The sequence below is a fragment of the Onychomys torridus genome, chromosome 7 (assembly GCF_903995425.1).
Source record: "Onychomys torridus chromosome 7, mOncTor1.1, whole genome shotgun sequence".
NCBI classification, from domain to species: Eukaryota; Metazoa; Chordata; class Mammalia; order Rodentia; family Cricetidae; genus Onychomys; species Onychomys torridus.
The window spans coordinates 116,182,091-116,201,986 of NC_050449.1; the positions used below are offsets into that span (position 1 = coordinate 116,182,091).

The 19,896-nt window shown below is 43.9% G+C and overlaps 1 protein-coding gene across 1 annotated transcript in view; it reads right to left on the reverse strand.

The window, feature by feature from the left end:
- The window catches only part of LOC118586671 (sodium- and chloride-dependent transporter XTRP3B), a 32,867-nt gene extending 13,236 nt beyond the window's left edge, over positions 1 to 19,631 (reverse strand). The window contains exons 1-5 of the mRNA XM_036191805.1: positions 19,208 to 19,631; positions 7,586 to 7,726; positions 4,224 to 4,315; positions 1,944 to 2,171; positions 451 to 561 (exon numbers count right to left, since the gene is read on the reverse strand). Coding sequence (XP_036047698.1) covers positions 451 to 561; positions 1,944 to 2,171; positions 4,224 to 4,315; positions 7,586 to 7,726; positions 19,208 to 19,451 — 816 coding nt within the window. The 5' untranslated portion in view covers positions 19,452 to 19,631. The remainder of the gene's footprint in view (positions 1 to 450; positions 562 to 1,943; positions 2,172 to 4,223; positions 4,316 to 7,585; positions 7,727 to 19,207) is intronic.
- Between the last annotated feature and the right edge of the window lie 265 nt (positions 19,632 to 19,896).

Below are 19,896 nucleotides of genomic sequence, written 5' to 3' on the forward strand. Positions count from 1 at the left end.
TGAAGAACATTGGCCTGGAGAGAGAAAGTTAAGGAAGGGATCACCACAACTTGGAGGGAAAGGGTCCAAGGAAGCATGGGGACAGATAAGGGAAAGAAATGACTGGAGTGGCATCTGTGGTCATCAGCTCAGTGGAGCATCTAGACAGGACTTTGGGTGAGATGTGGAGCAGAAAGGGCAGAAAGGAAGGACTGGCATCAGTCATTAGGGGTAGTGAAAGTGTAGGTGGGAATGGATAGGGGATTTAATGTTCTAGAGTGCACAGGGTTGAGAATGACCTGTCTGAGGATGGGTCCATGTGCCATAAGGTATCCACAGCCCTTGGCCCAGCCTTGGGCTCACATCATCCTCTTCGGTTACTTACAGCTTTTCCTTCCTCGTACTCTGTTTTTTTTTACTTCCAGGCATACTAAAAGGGACCAAAAGCACCCTCAGGACTTCTTCCCATACCTTAGGTGTGAACATGTACACCAGGCCATTGTTGGCTCCATGGAGTGTGAGGCCCCGAACCAGGTAGATGATGAGCACAAAGCAGGGCATTGATGCGGTGAAGTAGACCACCTGTGGGAACCCAGGAATGGAGTCAGCCTCAAGTTTTAGGAAATAGCTATGCAACAGTATGCAAAAAAGTTCACTCAAAATTATCAATATATATCTTCATTTTTATAAAATGTTTAATTTAAAATATGTTAAATTAAATCAATAATATAAATGCTGTGAGCTCTTAAAAATCAAGAGATAAAAGAAAACTTCATTCAAGAGAGCCTAATGGTGCCCTACCAGAGAACAGCACAGCTAACCTGGAAATAGAGCAAAGCACCTGCTTACATCACCACGAAGATGGCAATTACATGGATCATGGCACAATCTTTGGGTCAGATGTCTTAGGAGTTTGCCCATAGCTGGTAACATCTTGAAAAGGCACTAAAATTCTTTTACAAGGTCTGAAGGTTTTCAGGATAAAAATGGGGTCACTTTTATCAACTCTAAAAGTAAATAAAGTCAGGAGGCTAGGAAGAAGGGTTCTTATATATGACCGCTTGATTGTCACTGTCACAAAAGATACCAGAAATAAAAAGGACCCTGAAACTTGTCAAGAAGGTCTACCTGGTAACTATGTTCAGTCAGGGATTAAGGTGTCCCTTGCTGTCAGTCCTTGTGTTCAAGGACTTTAGTCTCAAAACATCTTGCATAATCCTCCCCATATTTGCCTTTTAAATTTCCCCTCAGCCTCTGTGAACACATCCTTCATCTACTATGGCATCCATTTCTCCATGGCTTTCTGTAAATATCACAGTTTATTATGGCACCATGCTAGTCTCCTTTCTGTGCTGTAATAAACCATTTCAAACAAAAGCAACTTAGAGAAGGAAAGGGTTTATTTGGCTGATACTTCTAGGTCATGGTGCATCACTGAAAAAAGTCAGGGCAGGAACACAAGAAGGAATTTGAAGCAGAAGTCAATAAGAAATACTGTTTGCTGGTTTGTTCACAGGATCATGCTTAGCTAGCTTTCTTATACTGTGTAGGACCACCTACCAGGGAATGGTGCCATCCACAGTGGACTGGGCCCCCTTATATCAATTAATAAGGCCATCGTCAGCTTGTTGACATAATGATATATAAATTAGAGATTTGGGGACACTAGCATGTTTATACTGATGATAAAATAATCAAGTAAAGAAACTTGATTCAAAATAAACATTATAATAAGGCAATACCCTACAGACATGCCCATAGGCCAATTTGGTTTGGGCAACCCCTCAACTGTGACTCCCTTCTTAGGTGACTCTGGGCTGTTGTCAAGTTGATAGTTAAAGGTAATTAGAGCAGGCACTTTTCTCTCCATGGCCCTCTGTGAATACTTGCAGAGCTTACTGCAGCACCCATCTGTCCATGGCCAAACCCATCCAGGCACAGCACTATCATGCTCCCTAGCCTACCTTGCCGGTTGATTCGGTGCCTCTCAGGATGCACAGATAGACAATCAGCCAGGCCAGGGTGAGGCACAGTGCTGGCTCCCACTGCACTCCTCCATTCTCCTGGATGGATGGTGAAATGTTGAGTGTTTTCCTGTACCAGAAGTACTGTGTTGATGAAGCCTTTTCACACTCCTCATCATAGCCTGTGCGGTTACCATTCAGTGGGCAAATAGACCACGGCAGGGGATCCTTTGGAATGAATTGAGAATCAACAGAGAAGTAAAGGGAAGGTCAAGGGCTTGGTGGGATGATCAGATCTAGTCTTGGCAGAGGGATCTTGGAAGAGAAGGAAGCTGGTCCCCCAAGGACAAATGGCTGCAGCCTTTGAGGCTGACAAGGACTTAGGTCTTCAGGGGATATGGATGGCATGGAGGATGACTGGTTTGGTTTGGATGTTGGCCATTCCCCAGAGTTCCACTCCAAGAGGCTGTGTTCCCTTAGATGAGGAGGTGCTGTGGATATTTAGGAGGCAGGGCCAAGTAAGAAAGTATTGGGGTAGGCTTTCCAAGGAGCAAAGGGGAACCCTGTTTCTTGCTTTCTATTCTGGTTTCATTGTGGCTGTTTCCTCCCATATATATTTAGGACATGATATTCTGCTAAACTTAATCTTTACTAGAGGACAAGTTGTGAATTAACAAATCTTTCCTCTTTATAAATTAGTGCCTATGATATTTTGATCTAGTAAAGCTGACTAATAAGAGTTGCTTCTTATTGCAATTCTGCAGGTGCTTTTAGGACTACTACACTCCCTTATAAATTTAGAAGACCGTTACTAGTATCTGGATAGCGACCAGACCAGCTGCAATAAGCGAACACTGATCCAGCATCACTGCAGCAACCAAGCCAGGAGCTTCAACTCTAAGCTCTTGCACCGCTGCTGGGATGGTCAGAACTTGTTAATGACGGGGCTAGAGAGTTGGCTCAGCAGTTAAGAACACCGACTTCTAGATGACCTAGGTTCAATTCCCAGCACCCACATAGCATCCACATGGCCCTAACAACCATTTGTAACTCCAGTTTCAGAAGATCTGATGTCCTTTTCTGACCTTAGGCAGAAGAATGTCAGGGCAGGAACACAAGAAGGAATTTGAAGCAGAAGTCAGTTAAGAAATACTGTTTGCTGGTTTGTTCACAGGATTATGATTAGCTAGCTTTCTTATACTGTGTAGTAGTATTACATACTAGTATACTAATGTAGTACACAGATATACATGCAGACAAAACACCCATAGACAAAAATTTTTAACTGAAAAAAAAAAGACTTGTTAATGACTCATGGATTCTCTTCCCTCCCCTCAACTTAGAACAAGCCAGAGAAAGCAACAATTAAACAGCTCACTTCCAACTTCTCCAAGCCAACTCATCATTAGGACACCTTTAAGAATATAGACAGATATTTCATCCCATGAGTGTGAAACAAGGAGGAGATGAGGTCCATTGCCATGAAGCTATTGAAACCCTCAAGTCAGAGACTCTGGCATTAGTGACTTCCTTTGAGCAGTAATTAGCAGTACCCGAGCTTGGCAGTTAAGATTCCTTGACCATGTAGTGTAGAGACAGTGAAACCCTCTTCTGTTTTAGGTAGTTTTAACTGGGTTCTTTGGCACTTAAAAACAAATTAACTTAATGTTAATGTCTGATCATAACTCAAGGCCAGCTGCTCAAAGAGGTTCTAAAGGGGACTGAGGGAAAGAAAGAAATCTGATCAGAGTTGTGGGTGGTGTGGAAGTAAGCCTGCTCTAAGATAAGTGCCTTGTTTTGCAGGTCTGAGTTCTATGAGGTCAGATTTACAGGACAAAAATGTCCCACTAATAGAAACAAGTCTGAACAACCTATTGGCTTCAAGGCCACATTTCATAGGACACAGCTCAGGGCCCAGTGGCATTATCTAGTGGGCAAGGCTACTCTACATAACACCAGGAGCCAGGCCTGCACTCTAGGGTACTCATTCCATGAAACCCTGGCTCCAAGCAGGCCTTACTAGTGTGTATGAGAGCTGTTTTGCAGGTCTTACCTGGATGTTCCCACAGACAGCTACCAATTGCCCCCATATCCTTTGTTTTTAGAGCAGTTTCTCTCCCTTTAGTGTGGAACATCAGAATCAGAAGTCCAATGAATGATTGGTAGTATGTCTTCCCCTCAGGCTCCCTTCTGGTTATAAACCCACAAACTTCTCCATTCCTCCTGGAGGCCTGAATCCTTTCCCCTTATTGTTCCTGGTATGACTAGGCCTCTGCTCACCTGGAAGGAGTGGAAGAGGTACCAGATAGCCCAGGTGTTGATGACATTGTAGTACACAGAGATCAAGAAGGAAACCACCAAGCTAGCAATGCCTGAAAGGAATAAGAAGGCCATACTGAAAATCAGGTGTGGTAGCCTCACCTGTAAGCATCCCAAGATAGACATGATGGGACCACCCAGGGCAGGAATACTCACCCCTACATATTTTTAAAAACATGGCTTTACATTTGTGACCTGTTTCCAAGGCTTCCTTCCCCAACTTCTCATATGTTTTTTAACATCTAAGTGCTAGATCCTGGGCTCCATGCTTGATGTGTGTCTTAGTGTTCTATTGCTGAAAAGTGGTCCTGACCATGGTAACTCATATAAAAGAAAGCATTTAATTGTGGCTTGTATACAGTTTCAGAGGTTTAGTCCATTATTGTCACAGAAGGAAGTAGGGTGGCACACAGGTAGACATGGTAGCTGAGAGTTCTACCTCTGGATTCAATCAGCATGAAGAGAAAGACACTGAGACTGGTTTGGGCTTTTGAAACCCTAAAGCTTATCCCCAGTGACACACTTCCTCCAACAAGGCCACACCTCCTAATTCTTTCAAATAGTGCCCCCTATGAACCTATGGGGGCCATTTTTATTCAAACCACCACAGTGTATCTGATTTTTATAACAGTATTTTTCCCATTTTATAGAAGAGAAGACCACCCAGCAGAAACAGGATACAAACCTCATGAGAAAAGTGTCACTCATGTGCCTGATATGACAATTGTTCCCTTTAGACTAGGTCACTGTGGACAAACTCACACCTCTGTTATCAGGAGGGATGGAGAATGGCAGAGGCATGAACTGTGGAGACCAGCCCCACTGCCTTAGACCTGTGAGGGGCCTAGGGTAGCACTGTGGACAGAGACAGTGTGACCCCAGGTTGCTCTGCAGTGGTCTGACATTGGCCTTTAGGAGCACTGTTCCCAGTGCTTGCCATTCCACATGTACTCAGGTGCTGGTGGCCATGTGAGAGGAGCAGCAGGTGGCACTGGAATTCGTGTTCAGTGCACCAGCATGCAAAGCACTGATGGTGAGTCTCGAATAGACAAGGCCCTGAGGGGTTCAGCTCCAGAATGTCTCTTGCTACTGCTGTGCCTTTACATGTTTGCCAATGCCATTTTTCTTTTGTATACATCACAGTATGAATGGTATGGGGGAGGGGGGATGCCCACTGCCTCTAATGTAGTGTTATTATTCATGGAAATATCCCATTCTACTGAGCATTTTTACCTGTGGATTATTAAGATGATTTCCTCTTAAGCTGTACTGTTTAACTGAAGCAATGATTTTATACAATAATAGTGTTAGTTTAAATAGTATTTTGATGAATAAGGGTTTTAAACAAATATAATATAGAGGTTAGTTTAGTGAGAAAATTAATATAGGCAAAGGCAGGATATAGTGTTGCTCTTGCCCCTGATAAAGCAGGGGCTGTAGAGGATAGAAAAATAAGAACAAGGATGTGTCACGCAGCTAGGACTTATGAGTTTCTCTTGAGGAGTCGTGTACACTGTGGCTTATATTCATGATTAAGGAAACCAATTAAGTCCTAGAAGCTAGGCTAGCTCAAGTTCTTTTAATCTTAATATTAGGAGATGTGTTCTTGGGTTCATAGCTAAAACAAAGCTTTAAATAATGACTTAAGGTTAGGTTAAGGTGTTTCTATTAATAGCTTGGGGAACAATTTAAAGTTTAGAAAGACACAGTTTTGATAGTTGATTGAGGGACTCATTGAGGTCAGGGAACAAAAGCAATGGCAGCCTGGCTATTGCTGGCTGACATACCTTTCTTGCTAGGATGGGTTGGTGATCAAAGGTGATGATTAATTCCTTGTATCTATTTCTTCCATCAGCTTCCTGATATAAAAAACTGTTGATGGATGGGTATGCACCATGAGGATTTAAAGTAGAGTTGACTGATTGTTTTTCAGATATAAAAGTTTAGATTTGAGATCCTTTAAATTTTTTTTATAAGAGTACTTTTTAAGATAAATAATAAAATGATTGATTCTTTCTTTGTAACCATAAAAATACAGCCTGCCAGTAAAAGAACTGGCTGAGAAAAATGCCTTGCTTTCTTACACTCTGTTAATCTATAGCAAGTTGCTTGGACATGAATGTATTTGGGTTCTTGGGGATAATTTGTTTTTTACCTGTAACATGTAAAATGTTTAATCATGTAAGGGATATGGGAAACATGTTATTTTTTACTTGTATTCATTGTAATCATTCACTTAAAAATAGAATGTAACCCCATTGTAATTTTTATATAGCTTGAAAGATTCTGCTGGGGTATATAAGCTGTAAGGGGAAAATAAGGACACAGAAGGGACACATCTGGGTAGAGGTAAGAAGAAATAAGGAAAAGAGAGAGAATAGACCCTAAAACTGTGCATGTGTGTTTCCCTTTTTTGCTGGCCACAGTGAATTAAGTTTTACTCCCTCAGACAGAAAAGTCAAATTGAGTAACTAGTCTACCAACTCTGTAGCTCCCCTTCAGTTCCTGAGCTGCTGAAGACTAGTCCCCACAGCAGCACTCAGGACTGTTTTTAAGTTGCTGACCTTGGTCTTGGTGGGAGTACATCAGTATCACCACCACCACCACCACCACCACCACCACCGGGAAATTGGGCCAGTAAGTGGGTGCCAGTGCTCCTTAGGGACTCAGCTGCTTTCTTTCCTATTAAACAGAGCTGATCCCTCCTTACTCCTGAACAATTGCTCCCCTTTCTGGGTTGGGAAGGTACCCATAATATTTGTGGCCATTGATGGCCCTGGATCCTGAGCTTTTACAGAGGAGGTGAACCATGTCTTGAGATAGCAGAGGATAGCAAGTGAAGGTCACCTTGAAAAGCTACGGTGGGAAATGAAGCCACCTACTATGCATAGATGCCTTGGATTCCAAACTCTGGCAACATTTATGGTGTCCCAAAGCCCCTAAGTGGTGTGGTGAGGATGAAATGAGCTTACACAGTCATAGGCCATACTCAGCATCAGGCACACAGTAAGCAGGGGCAATTGTGTACATCCCCAGATGGTAGGTGGTTGGGAATGAATGAATGCTTCTGGGACCGGCAGCTACGTCCAGTCATTCACAGAATCTCAAGCTGAGGTCCAGAGTGGAGATGCCCTGAGGTGGAGTTTCCTTGGGGGGCTCCATGTGGGGGTCAGAATTCAGGGCCCTCTCTGCCCAAGTTCCATGGTAGCCCTCCCTAGGCTGTCAGTTAACCCAGTCACAGGTCTTGCTTATGGACAGCACCCCACACACCTGTGATGCCCAGAAACACATGAGTCAGAGGAACTGAAAAGGATCCCACATACCGACACCACTGAGGTAGGGGCTGATGGTCCTCCAGGCACCGATGCTGCCCTGCCGCATGCGTTGTCCCACAGCCAGCTCCAGGTACAAGAGTGGCATCCCCTCTACAATGAGCATGATGACATAGGGGACCAGGAAACTCCCTGTGGGATGTCAGAGCGGAACATCATGTCAGTGTGGAGAGATGGGATTTACCCTGCCCCTACCTGTGTGCAACTATGCTTCTATCACTTTACCATTCCCCCATCTAGTCCTCTTTTTACCCCATCCTTCTACCCTCAGACCTTTCCACTCAAAATGGAAAGGTCTTTTCTGCCTTTGTTTCTTCTACCTTCCATGTCCATCCTTCTGTCACCCCTCTCACCATCTATCTTCTATTTATCCTATCAACCCAACCTTTCATTCATCAGTTCACCCATTCATGTCTCTCCACCCATTCATTTATCTGTTCACCTATCCATGGATGTCATGTCAATTGTGTAAATCTTTGAATACTTCCATCCTGAGAGGCAAACTGCCACTGGCTCTAGCTCCTTGGCCATCATTCTCCATGTCTCTGTTGGCCCAGCTTCTGCCAGCAAAGCTTCTACCCTCTTTTTTAAAAATTGTGTTGGGGAGGTGGGGAGATTGGGACGTCAGAGGACAATTTTGGGATGTTGGTTTTCTCCTACCTTTATGTAGGTTCTGGGGATTGAACTCAGGTCACCTGCCTTGTGTGCTAAGTAAGTACCTCTAGCCACTGGGTCATCTTACTAACCTCTATCTTCTCATTCAGCACTTAAGGACTGGTGAAACACTAAGTTTCTAAATACTTCACTCTTGAGTGTTTCTGTCTGTCTTCCTACAGCTCTGATGGAATCTATGTGATATGATTGTCTGAAACAGACCTTTTCTAAGCTCTTGTCACACCTGGTCTGTGAGTGAAGTGGAAAAATCAGCAAACGTGCTTCCTGCCCTGAAGGGTTCACCTAGGTAGAGAATTTTAGATGCTTTAGAATTGCCTGGGCTATAGAACGTTCCTCCAGGCCTGATATTTTTCAGATTGCTTAGTGGTTTAGTTGGATTCTCCGAGTATACATACCACATCCTCCTTTTAAAGAATTCTCTATATATCTATTTTAAATATGCATCTTCAGTATAAAATTTCATTTTGGTAACTGTGGTGGTATTGTGTTCCCCAAAGTATTGTGCACCCTAATAAATTTATCTGGGGTCAGAGAACAGACAGCCACTAGATACAGAGGCTAGAAAATGGTGGCACTCACACCTTTAATCCTAGCATTTCAGAGACAGAAATCCCTCTGGATCTCTGTGAGTTCAAGGCCGCATTGGAAACAGCCAGGCATGGTAACACATGCCTTTAATCCCAGGGAGTGATGATAGAAAACAGAAAGATATATAAGGCGTGAAGACCAGAAACTAGAAGCATTTGGCTGGTTAAGCTTTTAGACTTTGAACAGCAGTTCAACTGAGAATCATTGGGATGAGGACACAGAAGTTTCCAGTCTGAGGAAATAGGATCAGCTGAGGAACTGGCAAGGTGAGGTAGCTGTGGCTTGTTCTGCATCTCTGATCTTCCAGCATTCATCCCACTACCTGGCTCCAGGTTTGATTTTATTAATAAGAGCTGTTAAGATTCCTGCTACAGGTAACAGTAACTTTAAAAAGACCTTTAAATCCACAAATTCCTAAGGAGTGGTCTGTGAATGGAGTTGTAACATCTTCCCACTACCAGACAAATTACAAGGCTGCCTACCAAGTCTGCTGCATGGAGAAATGACCCAAGACTACTTTGAAATCTTCTCTTATCCATCCTAGCTCATGGCTCCTTGACTTGGACCTGAGAAACTCCAATGGGAGCAGGGCCTACAAAAGCAAAAGTGTGACATAACAGTGGCAGGGATTAAGGGTGGCTTGTAGAGGGAACTGGCTCCTTGGCATTAAGGAAAACAGAAGCATAGGCATACACAAACCCTAATATGATTTCTGGGAACAAGAAGCTGGCATCTTAGTAAGTCTATCTATGTTCCTCTAACTCTCCCTTCAGTACTCCCCCAATCCCACTTAGAGGGTACACCGACTGCTGTCAGAGAAGAGGCTATGACAACTCTCTATGCTGCTTCTTGTTGAGTGGGGCAGAATCTGGGCTTGTGCTTGTTTGAGAGAGGGGGACTCTTACAAGGCATGCTCTTAGAGCCTGTCCAGTGGGCTGCAGCCCTGCATCTTCAAGAATAGCCCAAGGTCCTCCACTAGGTTCTTTCAGAACACAAGTTGCACCTTTCAAGAGACCGTATATTCAAAGACCTTATGTTCCCTTTGTGATGGCTAAGCTTGATTGTTGAATTGATTACATATAGAATCAACTAAGACCCAAAGATCTGGGCACAGCTGTGGGGGATTTTTCTTGATTGGATCATTTGAGGCCATACTTTTGGCAGCTTAAAGAAAAAGATATGGAAGGAGGAAGCTTTTTTGCCTGGTTTCCCTCACTCTTAATGGAAGTTCTGATGATGAGGTATTCCTTTGCTGGCATTAGAACCTACTTCTTCTAACAGACTGAAACAACCAGCCTCGTGGACTGAACAACTACAGGATTTTGGGTATTATGTTGTTATTGTTGTTGTTATTGTTGTTGCTGGGAGATAACAATTTCTAGACTATCTGATCACAGAATATAAGCTGCTATAACAATTTCATATATATATATATATATATTCATATTATCATTTCTGTTTCTTTAGAGGATTCTGACTAATAGACCCTTATAGCTAGGAAGTTGAGATGGGACTCAGACCCCTGAGAGAATATCTCTTTAGATGCACCGCAGAATAACAGGCAAAAAACAAAAGCTCTGGTTAGGCATACATTTTTCTTAAGCCAGTCTTTATAATTGCCATGGAGTGCAGAATAATGACTCTATTTCTTTAAGCATAGGTTCAACATTGGTGTATCAAACTATGACCTTTTATATACCTTATATAATTTGTCAGAGCTTTGTAACATGATTAAGCCTCCTTGTTTTCTTTTCCATTATAGAAAACTATTCAGCCATCTTATGAGACATAGACATCAGCAGATCAACAGTCACCAAACCTAAGTGTGACAATTTGGCAAGCAAGCCCAGCTGATGTCATGAAGGTGTCTGGGTTTTGGCTTGCAAGACAGTGCTGTATAACACCACCTTAATAAAGAAAATTGAATACAAACTACATATATAATATTACCTGTATATATACTGTTAAACAATGGGGGTTGATAAGTTCCCAGGTAAACCTTACAAAATCACAAGATAGTCTTCATAGAGTACATAGTGATCTACCATGACCACACTTTTGGTTTTGAATGAGCATAAGTATCTCTCATATATCATTAAATAATGCCTTTGAACTTTGATTGTTGTTTTCTCCTTGTCACAGTGTCAGATGGCTATCTTGACTCAGAAAAAGGGTCTTTGGAGGATATTTTGAGGAAAATATGGTTGGGTCTGAACAGAAAGGGTCACATTCCACCTCCAGAGCCAGTTTCTTAATGTGCCCAAATAGCACATGACAATTTACACAAAAGGCATTTGCTCCTCTATAAAACTGAACCCATTGGCTTACACTGGGCAGGAGAGTTGCTGTTGAATCCAGTGACAAGGGCTGAACCCAAAGTACCTGTTTTTCTTAGAACCAGTAGAGAACTGTCCAGATGAGTCTCAGTTATTGGGTCATGCACTGTGAACAGAGATAGAAAAAGCTATCCTTTTAAAGTTTTTAAATTTTATAAAGTCATGGGTGAGTGATAGTGAGTCCCCATAATAAAGGAGGAAGTTATCTGCCTTTCTAAATGATTGACCTGAGACCTTCCCTGTCTAGACTTGGGGTGACCAACGGCTGGAAACTACCCACAATCAATTTGCATGTGCCTGCAAATGGAGGCAGACAACCTGGAAAACTCAATAGCTCCTGTTTTTCTTTAGCTTCTGCCAAAGAGAAGGCTCTGTGAACATAGGTGGTCAGAGTTCTCTCACAGCCTCCTCCAAGGAAAACACCCTTTTAGTTAATACTTGGGCCATACCTCCCGGCTCAAAACAATAACAACAAAACACAACCACTTTTTGTTTGTTTGTTTTAATGTCTGAGTCAGATCACTGAGGAGACAGCTGAGTAGTGACTTTGGAAGAATCTTGGAAATAGTTTTGTCTCATTTATAATGAGATGGAAGAAAAAAGGGAAGTCTTGGACGAGTACTGCCCCTTTTCTACCCACATTCCCTGGGCCATCTTGATGGGCATCTCCAGCTTGTCAACAATCAGCAGCCAGTGTAGTCTCTGAAAGAGGCTGAACTACCTAATCATGGCTCAGTTCCCTGCCATCTCCCAGTTTCCCCTTTTAGTCTTTCTTAGTGTAATATTGCTGTCTTGTCCCTGGGACTCCACAGGGAGTCAGGCCCAAGTTTCCTAGAGCTCCATTTGTATTCAAGACATTTAATGCCATCATTTCTCAAAACATTTGGTTTGGCAGGTAGTAATGGCACACACCTTTAATCCCAGCACTTGGGAGGCAGAGGCAGGAGGATCTCTGTGAGTTCGAGGCCAACCTGGTCTACAAAGTAAGTTCCAGAACAGCCAGGGCTAACGCAGAGAAACCTTGTCCCAAAAAAACCAAACCAAACCAAACCAAACCAAAACCAAAACCAAAAACAAACAAACAAAGGCAAAGAAACAAACCCCCCACTGATTTGCCATGAGTTACTTTCTATGTAAACCACACAAGCTCTGAAAGAGGTGCTGAAAGTCACATTAACTGAGTTCATTGAGCACATGCTATGCAATAGGGGCTTCTCTGCTCCAATATTACATGATCACAAAATCCACAATTATTACCCATGATCAGTAATTCATATAAGTTCACAGAGCTAGAGAGACAAAGGTAGATGCAAAAAGGAGAAAGATAGGTTCCATCCCATTAGCCAACCGTCACATATGTTATGCAGTTATAAATGGCCAAGACTATACTAGGAAAAGCCTGGGAGCCAAGATTCATCATGGATAGCTTCTAAGAAGTCCAGTGTTTAGGCTCTGTCTCCTTTTTGGGACACATTAACCTACCAATTCAGAAATTCTCTACCATTCATTTGCATAAATCTCAGAAAAAACATCAGAATTACAAGCCCACTATTAGCCTTGACTGACAACAGGCTTGCTTACATTCCTATCGAGTCCCCAGATGAGCAGGCTTTTGGGGAGACAACCCCTAGTTATGTAAGCTATGTGACTGTGACTTTGTCCAAGTGTCACCAAACTGAAACAGGAGTCCTCAGACTGGCCATCAAGGCTTCAGACATGTATTAGGTGTGTTTCCAGGCCACTGTGATTTGCCCATTTTTCAACGGGACCTGGCTATTTGTACCTGTCCTATTCCCTATTATATCTCATTACCAACCATGAGGCTAAGGAGTTGAGGCTGCAATAAGTGAGACCTGTTGCCCAGAAAGCAGTTACAGAGAAGGTGGATCCTTAGTGAGGAGAGGCATAAAGCCATTCCTGATGAGGCATAGGGTATCTAATTGGAAAAGTCATCATAGTCCTAAAGATCATCAAGATAAAAGGGGCAGATCTCTGAGTTCCAGGCTAGCCTGGTCTACAGAGCTAGTTCCAGGACTGCTAAGGGTCTCAAAACAAAACTAAAGATAAAAGCGTTCACAGCACCACAAGTAGACATCTGCAAGAGTACTCTTAGATACTGGGTAACAATATCTTCCAACCTCTCAAGATCCCCCAACCATAGCAACCAAGCCAGGGTAACTATAGCAACCAGGCCAGACTAAGGAGTTGGTGTCCCAAGTGGAAGAACAGAACTATACATTACACCACCTGTTAAACCATGGGAACCAAGAACCTAGAGGGAGAACCACCCTCAGAACACTGCAGTCTGCCTTCAGAGCCCCAGGGCTTAACCCCTTCTTGTTCTCCTGACCCCACAACTGCTTTGGGATGTCTTTCTGTACACTGTAAATATGTGTTACTCTGATTGGTTGAAAAATAAAGCTGCATTGGCCTATGGCAAGGTAGGATAAGGTTAGACAATACATTTAAACTGAAGACAACATGAAGAAGGCGGTAGTCAGAGGAGACACCAGCCCTCTGCCAAAGGAGCAACAAGGTGTCAGCAGACCAGTAATACCATGGCCATATGGCAATAAATAGATTTATAGAAGTGTGTTAATTTAAGATGAAAGAGAAAAAAAAAAGATGTAAGATCTAGCTAGCAAGAAACTTGAGCCATAGACCATACAGTTTGTAATTATTATTAAGCCTCTGAGTGATTATTTTATAAGCAGTTGGGGGACTGCAGGTGGGAGAGATTTGTCTGGACTGCTGGGCAAGGCAGGACCAGAGAAACTTTTAACTACACACAACAGTGAATGGTTTCTGCTACACCTAATGCACCCCTCTGTTGCTTCTGGGAGCATCCCTGAAGGGGCTTCCTTTATTGACAGTACTTGGAAGAAATTGTGACATGCTAGGAAATGCAGGGGCCTGAAATAGCCTCTTAAACTTCACCCAGCAAGAAACCAGTCCATATAGCTCTAAAACCCACAACAGGATCTGCTCATAGCTGTGGCTATTTGCTACACTTCTGCTTTATATATCTGATATTTCTCATTACAGGGTTTTAAAATCCTGTGAGGTGTTCCTTACCTAAGGCCAGTGGATAAAAGAGATCCAAATGGGTAAGGACACAGTCTAAGGAGCCTCTGTTGACTGCCATGTGTAAGACAAAAGACACATGGGAATGTCCTGAAGAGCTGATTTGTCTCCTGAACCACGGCAGCTATATTATTTTCTTTCTCTCTCACCTCTCATTTTTGGTTCAGACAGGGTTTCTCTGTGTAGTCCTGGTGGTTCTGGAAATCACTCTGTAGACCAGGCTGGCCTTAAACTCAGAGATCTGCCTGCCTCTGCCTCTGGAGTGCTGGGATCACCCTGAGTGCTGGTGCACCACCATGCCATATTATTTGCTCTTACAATTGACTCTTTAATATCTTATGTCCTTAATGAATTCCTAATCTTAGGTCTTTCAAAACAGCCTGAAGTAAATATTCCCTTTGGCCTATTTTTTCTCCCTTCAAATTAATATCTGTAAGTAAACACCCTAAGCACCCACAGCAAGTAATTTACCACATGTACCCATAATAAGAGAATATGGAATACTTCCCCTGTTTGTCACACAACAGGAGAGTGAGAAAAGAGTGGGGGTGCCCAAAGCACAATGGGGCAGAAACAAGAACAGGCAACAAGGAGGAAAAAAATATATCAAAGTGAGGAAAACCAGGATTGGAAATGCCAGGCAGAAAGAGCAGCATTAATTCCCAGCAAAGCCCTCATCTCCAGTCTTCAACCCAAGCAGGCTGATCCTTCTTTGTCTACAGCTATCAGTGGTAGCAGCTTGTTTAGCTCCTGGCCTTGGCTGCTGAAAATTCACATGAGCTTCCCAGGTCTGGTAATCTTAGTGCTAGGGGCTCACAGCTGGGAAAACTAAAGCTAAGTCTCTTTTAGCTCCAAGGATTGATAGTTACTGTTACTACTCTGACCTGCCCCTTGAAATCCTGTCCCTTGGCGCAGCTCTGCTTCCAGACATAAAAGTCTCTTTTTAAGGAAAGACTCCTCCTCTCTCTCTCTCTCTCTCTCTCTCTCTCTCTCTCTCTCTCTCTCTCTCTCTCCCTCTCCCCCCCACTTTCTTCCCCACCATGCCATGAGGTGCACACACTGATAGGAATTCCAACTACGCCCCCACGGTCGCACATGCCTGGTGGGACACTTAGTCATTTCCACCTACTCATTTCCGCGTCATACGTCCTACATAACCTACATAACCCGTGCCCCATGGCTGCATGGTCACGTAATCACGAGGGCATGACCACTAATCTATGTGCATACGTGGAGTAGTCACGTGGGCCTGTGTGCACAGGTGTGAGCTGGCCCTTAAAAGACAGGCCCCATGTTCCCTGCCCCCTCTCTCACATGTGTCCTTCTGCACTCCTGATCACATCTATCCCTCTATCCTTGTCTTAAAACTCTTGTTAGTGGATTCTATTGTGTTTCGTGACTTTTCCTCACAGGGTAAGAGCACCGCTAAAAAAAACATCACACACCCCTGCTTTCTCCCCCTTCTCTTTCTTCCTTGTCTTCCTCTTTTCTACCTTTCCCTTCATCTCTCCATTATAATAAACTCTCCACGTGGATGCAACACTGCCACCCCCCCCATCTGCCCAGCATGTTTCCCTGCATGCAGGGGATACACTCAGCACCCTCCACCCCCCACCCTGTGTGCATATATCATAACAGTTTCAACCCTGGGAATGGAAACCTGGGCCTCATGACTGTCTAAGATTTCAGCAGCCCTACACACAGCCCTCATCTAAGTGCTCTTGCCACTTTCTTCCTCATTCACCCACCCAACAGCTTGGAGATGTCCATAGCCCAGCGTCTTTTGTTAGGCCAGCAGAGAGCTTTACTCTTGCGCAAGGGACATGGGGCAGCCTGGGCTAAGGAAGGGACATGTGTATCAAGGGGGTCATTTGTTCCACCACCCCAGTAGTAGCTATGTGAGTTCTGGGCAAACAGCTAAAGTCCCTTAGGGCGCCAGCGCCCAACAAAAATTTCCTACACAGTGACAGAACCTGCCCTGCTAGCTCACTCACCAGCTCCATTTGAATTCCAGATACTTCCCACCTCAAACTCAAAAGCAAGCTTGGTATCACTTTCTTTCCTCTACATTGGAAAACTTCAGGACTACTTCAGGTTTTGCCTATGTGCCAGAACAGCTCAAGAAAAAACTAAGCAAATCTTCCCTACCCAAGACAGCCTATGTCCAGGTGCATACACTTAGCTGTTCATAGCTCAAGAGCCAGGCATGGGGTAAGGAAGCAATAAAGAAGAGTGAGGAACTCTACTCCCTCTCACCCTTCCTCCTCGGGAAGATATTTGGTTCCTGGGAATCCAGTGTCTCTTGCCTTAGGACTTGTGGCTTAACTCTCTACCCTAATTATCATACGGATAGCCAAATGAGATCAATCACCTTGCACCACCAGAAACCCTACTTCCCTTACTCTTGGTGGAGGTGGGAGCTGTCTAGGTTTCTCACCATGCTAGTTGGTGAGGGTTCCTTCACTTGAGGGGCCCTCAGAGTGCCAGGACAGTCAGTAGACACTTTCATGTCCTTCTCCTCAATTTTGAGTCAGGTATATGACCCTATGTAGAGGTATTCTCAAGTCATGGATGAGAGATGCCAAGAAATGTAATAAGGGTGCTGGCAGTCATCTAGGATATCATGGAGCTCGGTTCCCAGGGAGAGAAAACCAAGCTGCAGGGAAAGGAAAAGCAATCACTGTATCCCTTTGGGATGGGAGTGGCCTTAAGGCTGTCATTCTTCATTCACTTGGGTATTTGATAGGGTACCTGGGATCCTCCCTTTTCCCCTATTGGTACTGTTTAGATGCTGACAGGATAAGCCTAAGTGACCCTTGACACACATGATGCCATATTTGGGCTTCTCTCCTCTTTTCTTAGATCTAGGCCTTGCTTAAGTCTCCATAGCACCAGAACCTCTTCTCACAAATTCCAGAACCTCTTCTCAGAGATCAGGTGACTGAGCTGCAGTTAGGCTATTAGGCAGTTAGGTAAGCGTAGATAGATAACCCCCAGAGCAACATTCCCTGCTAGCTGAACAACCCATGATTAAAGTCCCCTCCCTGCTTGCACCCCCCCTTTGCTCCTGCCTATATATGCCTTAAGAAGAAAATAAAATTTTGGAGCTTGATCATACATCCTGTCTTGTCATTCTTTGTGTCTCTTGTCCCTCTTATTCCTCTTATTTGCCATCCCTCCCTTCAGGTCCCCGTTGAAGAACCCACTGGCCGGGGCAAGATGCACCCCCCTCCAACCCACCTTCCTGCCATTTTTCCTCACAATGTCTTCCAGGAACAGAAAACAGTCATCTCAGAGTCAGCTTTGCAGAGGAACCTATGGTGATATTTTATTTGTACTGAAATGTGATTTTATTTGTATGTTAATAAAGTTGCCTTGGGGTCAGAGCAAGCCATAGCAGAAGCACGGCATGATGGCATACACCTTTAATCCCAGCACTTGGGAGGCAGAGGTAGGCAGATCTCTGTGTGTTCAAGGATACAGCCAGCATGGAGACACACGCCTTTAATCACAATACCAACCATAGAAGACCTGGAGGTCTGTACAGACAGGCAGTGACAAGGAGGTCATGTGGTTGGGTTTACAACCAATGAGAAGGCAGAACAGAAAGTCTATCAAAAGGAAAAACACACACAGAAAGTAGGCCTCTTGCGGAGAGGAAAGACAGCAGCAACAGTGAAGGGTAAGGTTTTCAGCTCTTAGCTATTGCTCTGACCTCTTGGCTATTAATTCTATATTTGGCTCTGTGTTTCTTATTTAACAAGACGGTTACATCTACAGGAACCCTAGCACAGTCTTAAACTGTAATAAGACAGTCTGCTATTAATGCACTGCTCAGTCTATTGTGGGCCTTGGGTTGTAACCAGTGTCCTTTCCTAAATCAAGATGTGGAATTCAGGTGGCCCACAGATCTCAGAAGTGGTACAGAGGTCATGCAGAGCTCTGTAGCCATATGAGGAAGAGAACAGTGAAAGCCTTGGAGGGGACAACACATACCTCATACTAATGGTCGGAACCTGCCCAGCTTGTCCTTGTGTGCAAGTAGGGTCTGAACACTGCCTTCTCACTCAGGAGGCTTTTCAAGGCTAAATCCTCTCCCTGCTTTGAAAAGGCTTGAGTTTAACCCTTTAGCAGCTTGATGTTAAAGGAGGCCAAGGCCTATGTGGCTTATTCTTACAGACACCTGTCAGCAGAAGCCATATTCCCTCAGCTGTTTGGAGTTCTGCTCTAACACTAAAAGGTCATAAGCAGTCTAATTTTAACCCAAAGTATCAAGCAGTAACTACAGTAGATCTGGTGTGGCTCATGGTCAATCTGTCTCTGTAACAGCCTGCTTGCTTGTCTGCTGCCTAGGGCCAGAAGAAAACTCAAAGCTCGTACTAAGATGGGAATGTGGGCACCTTTCAGCTCTTACCAACAATTGTTTCCATCATTTCCTCAAACCTCAACAATATCATTCAAGCAAAAGATCTCTGTAAATTTTTTGTCAAGAAAACAACAATATAACAACTAAATATAATGAACCTTAGTTGGTATCACATTTTATACACACACACACACACACACACACAAAGGGGTGGGGGAAGGAAGTAGATCATAGCTCCATATGCACAACCCAGAGCTTAAAAACTTAGAGAAGAAACAGAGAAAACCTTTAAGACTTCAAGTTAGACAAAGATGTTTAGATAGCACTGCAAAAGCGCTGTATGTGGAAGCAAAGCCCAAACCTTCCTTCTTGGCTGGACTGTGGGTCAGCTCCTTGGATGTGACATCTAGCAGTCCTATAATTTGTCCATATTCCAGAAAGGTGAAAATTTTAGATGTGAAGCATCTAAACAAAACTAAAGATAAAGGATTCACAGCACAACAAAATGGACATCTGCAAGATGACTCAGAGACTCAGCCATGCTGCACCCACACATGTACTCACCTCCACCGTACATCTGGCACAAGTAGGGGAAGCGCCAGACATTGCCCAGGCCCACAGCATAGGAGACACAGACAAGTAAGAACTGCAGGGGGTTGCCCCACTTTGGCCGCACTTTCTCCACAACCTCAGGCTGGGCATACTCTGTTGACCCCAGCTTTCCTGGGTGCTGGCACACAGGGCCTCTGCAGGGCTGTAGCTCCTCATCCTCTGTCAGGGAGACCACATGTGCTGAAGGTGATTCCATCTTCTGAGACAACTCTCAGCATAGAATGGGCAACTCCTGTGCTTTCTTCTGGATTCCAGGCCCCTATGTTTTCTGTTGTCTGTCTCCAAGACTCTGGAATCAGCTGTCTGCCCTATCAGTCACTGGTGTGGGTCTTCCCTGCTTGGCCAGTGCCACCCTCTCTGCCTCACCCTCACAGGTGGCCAGTTTACACCCTCCCACTGACCTTTGGCCACATTCTTTTCTCTGTCTTATGTCTCTCAAACTCCAGGATTTCTGGGCTCCTCAGACTGCTATTAAGGGTGTCTGCAAAAAAATTTCACAAAGATATAATTGCATCTGCTGGAGGCTGATGGTGAATGGGAAAGTGTTTAGCTACAAACTGTAGAAAAACTCCGATCTATGTGCATGTCAATTTCCATAGTATAAACACTCCCACTATGGCACATTCTGAGCTACCAATACA